This window comes from Cannabis sativa, chromosome 5 (assembly GCF_029168945.1).
Source record: "Cannabis sativa cultivar Pink pepper isolate KNU-18-1 chromosome 5, ASM2916894v1, whole genome shotgun sequence".
NCBI classification, from domain to species: Eukaryota; Viridiplantae; Streptophyta; class Magnoliopsida; order Rosales; family Cannabaceae; genus Cannabis; species Cannabis sativa.
The window spans coordinates 44,848,035-44,857,394 of NC_083605.1; the positions used below are offsets into that span (position 1 = coordinate 44,848,035).

The 9,360-nt window shown below is 36.4% G+C and overlaps 1 protein-coding gene, 1 long non-coding RNA gene and 1 other non-coding gene across 3 annotated transcripts; 2 read left to right on the forward strand and 1 right to left on the reverse strand.

Moving 5' to 3' along the window:
- Positions 1–960: 960 nt before the first annotated feature.
- Positions 961–1,705, reverse strand: LOC133037645 (uncharacterized). Its single transcript, XR_009687707.1, has 2 exons — positions 1,618–1,705; positions 961–1,250 (listed from the first exon to the last, which is right to left on the reverse strand). It is a non-coding gene; the product is annotated as an uncharacterized LOC133037645 (long non-coding RNA).
- Positions 1,706–5,802: 4,097 nt separating this feature from the next.
- Positions 5,803–7,232, forward strand: LOC115716124 (actin-depolymerizing factor 7). The gene is made up of 3 exons (XM_030644853.2): positions 5,803–6,071; positions 6,205–6,464; positions 6,639–7,232. Exons 1-3 carry the CDS (start codon positions 6,069–6,071, stop codon positions 6,787–6,789), a joined length of 414 nt encoding a protein of 137 aa, XP_030500713.1. The 5' UTR covers positions 5,803–6,068; the 3' UTR covers positions 6,790–7,232.
- A 174-nt stretch (positions 7,233–7,406) lies between these two features.
- On the forward strand, positions 7,407–7,500 carry LOC115718271 (small nucleolar RNA Z279/snoR105/snoR108). Its single transcript, XR_004011854.2, has one exon. It is a non-coding gene; the product is annotated as a small nucleolar RNA Z279/snoR105/snoR108 (small nucleolar RNA).
- The last annotated feature ends 1,860 nt before the right edge of the window (positions 7,501–9,360 follow it).

A 9,360-nucleotide genomic window follows, 5' to 3' on the forward strand; every position in this document is an offset into this window, starting at 1 on the left:
TCCTTGGAACCTCTTGTTCTGACTTGAACCACTGGATGCAGTAGGTGCCTTTCTTTCCTGATCAGTGGTCGAGCCACTACCTCCCCTACTAAAGCCTGATGTACGAGGAGTAGGAGCCCCACCAACAACCAAAGTCCCTTGAGACTCTAAGGTGCACTCCACTACGCCCTCAGCTCGTAGTGCCTTACCCACCATATCAACATAGGTGGTGTTGTCATCAGTAGTGATCATTAAGTCGTGTCTTATCTTCGCATTCAGCCCGTCCAGGTATTTCTCTTTCTTGCTAAAATCGGTTGGCACAATTCTCGAGGCTAATCTTGCCAAACGATTAAATTGAGTCGTGTATTCAGTAACACTCATATTTTCCTTCGGAGTGAATTCTTTTCTTTTTGCACTTCTAACTGCCTCGTTGTAATACTTTGCATTGAATAGTTCTTGGAACTTTTCCCAGGTCATTGTAGTAACATCATGAGTTAGGGACACCATGTCCCACCATACGAGAGCGTCTTCTTAGAATTGGAATGTGGCACAGGCCACTCTATCATTGCCGGTGACACCCATAAAGTTTAGAATTCTGGTAATCACTGTTAGCCACTGTTCGGCTTTCATAGCATTGGGACCTCCCAGGAAAACTGAGGTGCTTGCTTGCGGAACCTTTCATATAGGGGCTCCATTCGGTTCACTGCAGCTACAGATCATGCCTGCACAGTAGGGGCATGAGCTATTGGTATTTCTAGAACAGGGATTGCAGAAGCACCCCGCTGTCTCAAATGTTGGATCTCTTCATCTTGTTCATTATAGGCCTGCACATGGGTTGGGTTGGGCGGTTTTTTGGCAGTTTGGCGATTTTTTTATTTGGCGGTTTTTTAAAATCACAACCCATACCCGCCCAATAAAAGTTTGGGTTGGGCGGTTTTTTAGGGGGCGGTTTTATGTGGTTTTTTGGGCGGTTTGGGTTGCTTAAAAATCAAAACTTCCAAAGTATATTGTTGCAATGGAAATTGGTAAGCCTCCACATTCATTAACAATTTCAAGTGCCCTTATTTTGGTTCAAGCCCCACTAATATGTGATGCACCCAACACTTAATCATATTGTTATTATTATTACTTAATACAATACAATACATTTATGTGCCTCACTCTGCTTTCTTTCTCATATATTCCCTTCGTTCGCACTACTGTTGATCATAATCATCATCATCATCATCATCATCGTCCCTGTCGTCTTCGTCGTCATCATCATCATCATCCTATATGAGTGTTGAAGAAAGAATATATAAGAGCATATATAAAGGCAAATATAAAAGTAAAATGTATTATTATATGAAATTGTACATGTTAATTAGGTAGAATAAAGATGAAAGAACTAACCAAGTGGCAAGTACTACACTACCAAAACTCCACCATACTCTATTCTATTAGAAAACATGCATACTTGTGTATTTATAATAAACCAGTAACAAAACATTATCAGATTTATTATTATCACAGCAAAACATTGCATTGGGAGTCAAACTCATCTTCCTAATAAACAAATTAACATCACTGAATTTAATTAGAGGGATTCCATACTTAGAAAGAATCATATACAAGAAGGGGTTGTTAATATGAAATTACCGATTCATCCAAATTGGCCGAAATTTCCATTACCAATTTAAAGGGTTTGTGGATAATATAAAACTACACCAATCACAATCAAATGTGAAGATCACTACCACAAGAGCTATAAACATATATGTATATAAAATTAAAATTAAATAATATATATATATAAATCTAACTTATTATTCTGTACAAATAAAAAATACATATATATATAAATAATACCATACCTGAGGAATTGAGGAGATCGGTTGTGGAGTGTCGACAGTCCAGCGAAGTGGCTGGATGAAGGTCCGGCGAAGTGGCTGGGTGAACGTCCGGCGCTCGTCTACGCTGGCTGGGTGGGTGAAGGTCCGGCGCTCGTCTACGTTGGGCTGGCTGGAAGGGAGTCGAGGGGCTGGGATGGCATGAGGCTGGCCGGCAGCGACGAGCAGAGAAGAAGGGTGGGGGGGGGGGGGGCGACGACGAGCGGAGAAGAAGGGGGGGGGGGGACGCTGGCAGCTGTGAAGAAGAGGGCAAGATGATTTAGTTTTAGGTTTTTTTTTTTTGTTTTAGTTTTTTAGGCAGCCCGTATAAATGAAATTTAAAAAAATATATATTACGGGTACAGGTTGAACCCGCCCGTTTTTAGGCTAACCCGTACCCGCCTGCCAAACAGCGGGTTAAAATTCAACCCAATCCAATTTTTGCGGGTTTTTAATGGGCGGTTTCCATACGGGCGGATTCTAATGGGTTAGGCGGTTCCCACGGTTTAGCGGTTTTTATGTTCCGGTGTAGTTCATTAATCCTGGCTTGCATTTCTGCAAACTTGTTTTCCCAATCTTGGGCAGCTTGGGTAGCTTGGGCATCCTGTGGCGGGTTAGCATCACCCTAGCCATGTGCCCTGCCCCTAGGACCTCTACCTCGACCACAAATATTAAAGGGGATCTGAACTCCCTGACGACCACTGGATCCAACTGAATTACCCTGGCTCCTAGTGTTTCGCCTGGCGTCAATACTATTTAGAACAACCTGTGTAACCAAGAGCTAGTCTGGTCAGATTGTGATCAAGTATAACTTACTAATTGCCGCTTATTTGGAAATTAAAAACATGCGCCTATTCTACTATCAGGCTACTAACATGCTTCCTAACAGGCTTTTCTTAAATCCTACTATTTAAATAAACTACTAAAGTAATAAAAGCTTATTGAACCGTGAAATGAGTTGATCGTTGATGATGATTGTACATCTCGTGACGATCTTCGGAAGACAACCTGGCAGCTCCGATACAAAATTGTAACACCCTAACTAATTTAGGCATGTTAGCATGATTTTTAACGTACTGTGCAGCTCATTACTAATCAACGAGATTAACGAAAAACGTGATTAATTAAAATTTCCTTATTTAATTAGAAACATAAAGTAATGTACTTATAAAATTTTAGGATCCCGTTTACAAAAACATTTACAAAAGTTTAACTATTCATATACAAAATTTTGTCACCTAGCGACTATACAACAAAAACCCTGATGTCCCAAAGATCGTACGCTCCAAGCCTAACTGCCCTGACATGTACAATCTACATTTGCTCGCTCTCACAGCTACTCAGCCTTAACCTTACCTTTACGTACACATGGAAATAGCACTGTGAGTCGACGAACTCAGTAAGAAAAGCATAACATAGCACATAATAATATCCTAGGTTATAATCAAGCGTTCATACACCCGACCATAACCTTATCCTCGTGTCCCACACGGTACTGAGTCTAGAACGTTCATACGACAATACTATCGACCATAATGTCATCCTATAGTCAATATGCCAGTCATACTCTAGCCATATTAATGTGACAGCATCGATCATTATTTTAGCCAACATACATTTATCAGTAATCAATACAACTCTACGTATATTATTACTGCTAACATGCATAAACTAACATGCACACTAAATATGTAAATATATATGTATATCATTATACTAGTCTTACCTTGATTACGAATTCAAGTGTGTTGGCCAACCTAAGTGGAACAACTGCTTGGCGAATTACAGGCTCCTAAATCACATCAATCACAACATGGATAAGTGACACAATAAATCACAACCAGGGACTTAGGCTTTTAATCAAAAACCTATCTACTGCAACTTAATTCATGGAAATACCCTAAACTAGAAGGGAATTAACTAACCAAAGCTCTGAAACTAACACGAATCGATAATACAAATTTTTCGGGGAACCCAGCAGTAAATCCGGGTAACCGGTTTACACCAGAAAACCCAAAAAAAAAACTCCAAAACCTAACCAAATCGATTCCAATCCTTACCAAACCTTCCATACCTGCATATTATACCCCAATAGACATATTCCAAGCAACAAAACAAATACCCTAGCTCAGAATCAAAAATCACCATTAAAGAGCCAAGCTTGAGTTTTAAAACTCAAAGCTTGCTCAAACCTAATAACAGCCCACAAAACAAGCTTAATTCAACATATCTAAACATATTTTAACTTCAGAAATACAATTCAAACATCAACAGCAACAACAGTAGCTCAACTCACAAATTCATGCAAAATCCATAACTTGATACTTAAGAAAACTAGAGAGTGGGTTGCTTAGAGACTTACCTTGACTTGGATTCTCTTAAAAATGCTAGAAATCACAGGAATTGATGAACAAAATCAAAACCCTAGCTGGTCTAGGGGGTTCGAAAAAGAGAGAGTTTGGAGAGAGAGAGAGAGAGAGAGAGAGAGAGAGAGAGAGAGAGAGAGAGAGAGAGAGAAAGATGCTTTTCTTGAATTTTCTTAACTTTTAAAAATAAAAATCAATTAACTAGGTTTTATTACTTTAAAAACAACTTAATATTCAGATTATATAAACTTAATCTAAACCCACAAAAAGATAAATTATAAATTAGAAAAATGACCATTTTACCCTTTCCACACTAAAAATCATAAAAGGCCACTTAGGGGTATTTTGGTCACTTCTAGATTTTTGACTATTCCCGACATTTCCAATGTCTAGCTATATTACCCCGCTATACTAAAAATACTAGGATGTGATTCTAATAGCCAAACATCGTGTTCCAATGTTGTCGAACACAAAACATGCAAAATAATATGAAATCCCATATAAGACATATAAAATGCATTCTAAATTCAAATAACTCTCTATAAATTAATAATTCAAAACTAATAAGCAAGTTTCATAATTAAACCCTAATTATCTGCTAATTTTCAAATTAAAGTTAAGCGGTCTTTACACTATCCATGTAAGCATGCCACGTCATGAGGATAAAAATTAGGATAACACTTAGAATTACACATGTCCTCCATCTAGAATCACAAATAACATGTATTGATTTTATTACTTTTATCTACCTTTTTATATACCCGCTATCAATCTCTCAAGTTGAATTAGCACTAGTTATTATGTGGAGAATTCGGTACAAGAAAAATAAAATGGTGTATAATAATTTTTTGATGTCTCCTGAGTTGGTGGTTAACTGGGCTCGTGATTTTATGAGTGATTACGAAAAGTCTCTTTTGAAGTCAAAGGATCTTAATTGCTTGAGAAATTCAAGGTAGATCGAATCTTCTTCCTCTTCTATCCTTTTGTCTTGATGGGTACCTCCTATGGTTGGTTTCTTCAAGGTTAACATTGATGCAGCATTAGATGTGGTGGGAGGTTGTTTTGGTATATATATGTTTATCTGAGATATTCATGGGGTTGTCTATGCCTCAACTATTTAGCACATGGTTGGTTTTTTCAGGCTTAAGTTGTTGGATAATGTTCAATTTGAGACTATCTTAATGTAGTTAATAAGTTCAACAATAATGTTTCTTTGGACTCGTCTTTAAGCTTAGTTTATCTAGACATTCATTATAATTTGGATCTACTAAAGTTTGATGGTCTAGTTATCTTAATTGTCCTCTCTTTTAACATCAATACATCTCTCTTGTTTATAAGTGCTTTAATTAGTAGTTGTTTTGTTGTTTTTGGTTTATGTGGCTTTCTGTGTGTAATGCGTGTACATTTTTTTTTTTTTGTTCTTATTTGTTATTTCCCTCCTTTTCATCATGGACCCAATCCCCTCAAAATAGAACTATACTTTTTGGTCCTCTCTAAATTTGGGTTATCCCATAAATATATAATTTGAGAAGATAACACGCACGTAAACCCAAATGAGGGAATAGGTAGCACATAACAAAATATAGCAAACGTGGAAGCCTTAAAGTGAATTGTGGAAATAAATGAAACAAAAAAAATAGAGAAGAAAAATCTCACCCTATCATTCCTCCTCAAAATACGATCTCTTGCTAGTCTATTTCCCTCTTCTCATGCCTCTTACCCCAAATAACAAGGATCTCATATCATTTTTCTACTCCCATTAATTATTCCCATCATCTTTGCCTTGCCCCCACCCCCACCCCATTTTCTTCCATCTCCTCAATTTTCAAAGGACATTTTCTTCTTTGGAGGCAAAATGGTATGTTGTTTTAATGAAGTTAATTTTACTCATTTTCATAAGATACGACATTTGATTGTCAAAGCGACAATGAGTTGTTTTGTTTTATATTTATTTATGTTATGATTGTTACTTATGATGGCATTGGGGACAGGCCAATGCGGCATCGGGAATGGCGGTGAGCGATGAGTGCAAGTTAAGGTTTTTGGAGTTAAAAGCGAAGAGAACTTACCGTTTTATTGTGTTTAAGATTGAACAACAACAAGTGGTGATAGACAAACTTGGTGGACCCAATGAGAGCTACGATGATTTCAATGCTAGTTTTCCTGCAAACGAGTGCCGTTACGCCGTCTACGACTTTGATTTCATCACTCATGAGAATTGCCAGAAGAGCAAGATTTTCTTCATAGCTTGGTATATATTCTCATGACCAATAATTAATTTACACTTTTTATTACAACTACACGAAAATCACTATACGAAACTATACTGGGGTGATTAATGAAAAATGATCATGTGATAATAAATAAAAAGGCACATATATGGTAATTTATCATAATATATGATTGATGATCTTGGTTGATGTAGGTCACCGGATGCATCACAGGTGAGAATGAAAATGGTTTATGCAAGTTCGAAAGATAGATTCAAGAGAGAATTGGATGGGATTCAATTTGAGTTGCAAGCAACAGATCCTAGTGAAATGAGCTTGGACATTGTTAAGAGCCGAGCCTTCTAAACAAACAAACATTAATTAATTAATTAAATTTAAGTACCCCTATTTTTTTATTACTTCATTCATTCATATTCACTGTTACCATCTTTCTTACCTTGTTCTTTCCTTTTCATTTTTTCTTTTGTCGTTTCATTCAAAACGAAACCCTTGTATAAGAAAGATATAATGTCGTTTCTTGAGAAACTTTGATTAAGAGTTCTTAGAGCATATTATTTATTGGGCTGGTAAAAAGCTAGAGCAATATTTATTATAATAATAACAAGAGTAATAAATATTGCTCGTATTTAATAGCTAGTACTAGTAGAATGGTTTCGAGGCTCTAGGTTACTTTACTTGCTTTTCGAGCATAGACTGTTATGAATAGCATAGTAATCTATTCTTTTGTCTGTATCAAATGCTTAATCAGCTTAATTCAATATCCAGTGCTCTTATTATACATTCTTAAATAATTCTTAATTTTTAATTTACCTAATAAAGTTATTGTATTGTATGTACTCCTGAGTCCAGAATCCAGACTTGTTTTAGTCCCACATCGACAGCTGAGAGAGATTACTGTAAAAGTTATGAGTATAAATAGGGCTATGTTAAGTGTTTTAAAACATGATCCTTCAGGCAGAAACGGGATATGATGAGTGGTCTTTACTCTTTTGTGAGAGGGGTGTCCGCCCCAGCCTGTTACGACAGTGGGCACTCTCAATTGAACCATCTGATCCCTATTTTTAAAACAGTTTTAGTAAGATTTTTTTTTCTTATATTTTGATAGAAAAAAAAAATAGTTTTTTATTATTTTGCTTATCATAAGTTATTTTATTTTTAGCATTAAAAATTATTTGAATCAATTATTGAAATTAGGGGTATTTTTATTTTTACATTTTAAAACTAGCACTGTAACTTAACTTGCTAATAGACACTACTTTAGAAATTCAAACCGTAAATTTAAAACAAAAAAAGTACATGGGGTAATTTTCTTTGAAATTATTAATTAATTTAATATTTAAAATTGATAGATAGTTCACACCTTCTCTTTGGGTATAACCCTTAGCAACCAGTCTAGTTTTAAAAATTTCGACTTCGCCTCCAACACCTCTTTTCTTCTTGTAGACCCACTTACATCCAATTAGACATCCAATTACACGATAGTCATCAGGTGCGTCTATATATTCCCAGGCTTTATTCTTTTTCATGTAATCCATTTCTGAATCCATGCCGGTTGACTATTGTTTCTATTCGGGACTTGTCATTACCTGTTTATAGGTTAATGGATCGTCATCAATACCGTCACCAACGACCATATTGATTTCACCATCCAAGCCATAACGAGATGGTTTAGTAGAAATCCTCCCACTACGACGAGGAGACGTGACCTTCTGAACAGGAACATTTGTTGTAGGTTTCTCAGTTGTAACAACTTGTGTCGGTTCAACTGAGGGGAGTGGGATTATTCTCTACTTGTGTAGAAGATGATGGAACATTAGGAGTTATATTTGAAAGCATTTCTTCTAACACTACTTTACTTTTCGGCTTGAAGTCTTTAATACAGTCATCTTCAAGGAAGGTAGCGTTTGTAGAGACAAACACTTTGTTATCCTTGTGACTATAAAATAGTCCACCCCTAGTCTTTAGAATTTCCGACAAACAAGCAAACTTCAGTTCGCGATTCTAGTTTGCCTTCTTTCTTTCTTAAGACATGAGCGGGGTACCCCCAAATCCTATAATAGCGTAAATTAGGTGAATGACCATTCCATAGTTCAACAGGTGTCTTAAGAACTGCTTTAGATGGAACAACATTTAAAATATCGTTTGCCGTTTGTATTGCATATCCCCAGAAGGACGTAGACAAAGTTGAATAGCTCAGTATAGACCTAACCATTTTCAAAAGTGTGTGATTTCTTCTTTCTGCAACTCCCTTTTGCTGTGGAGTGGTAGAGGCAGTATACTGTGATTCAATTCCAAGTTCAATTAAATGATCTTTAAACTGCATATCCATATACTCTCCACCCCTATCAGTTCGCAAGATCTTTAATGTTTTACCTAATTGGTTTTGAGCCAAAGCATGAAATTCCTGAAACTTTTCAAACGTTTCAGATTTCTTTTGCATTAGGTAAATAAAACTATATATAGAGAAATCGTCAATGAAAGTGACAAAATACTCATAACTTCCTCTGGCCTTGACATTTAGAGGTCCACAAACATCTGAATGCACTAACCCAAGAGGTTCTTTGGCACGCTCTCCATTTGCAGAGAAAGAACGCTTAGTCATTTTTCCTTCTATGCAAGACTCACAAATCGGTAATTCACCCAAGACGATATTTTTCAATGGACTGTCTTTGGTTAACCTGTGAAGTCTATCATAGCCTATATGATGTAAAGCCCGCTTAGTTAATTTGGAAATTAGCAGTTATTTATGTTAATCAGGAAATTATTTATAGCTATTTAAATAATTTATCATTGTTATTTATGGAATTCAGATATGCATAATTATGTCATCTGCAGTTTTTATATTTCGCATTTCCGGTGTCCGGTATTTTGGAACGCGGCGTTTGGCTCAGTAGAAATCACAACTTAGTATGTTAG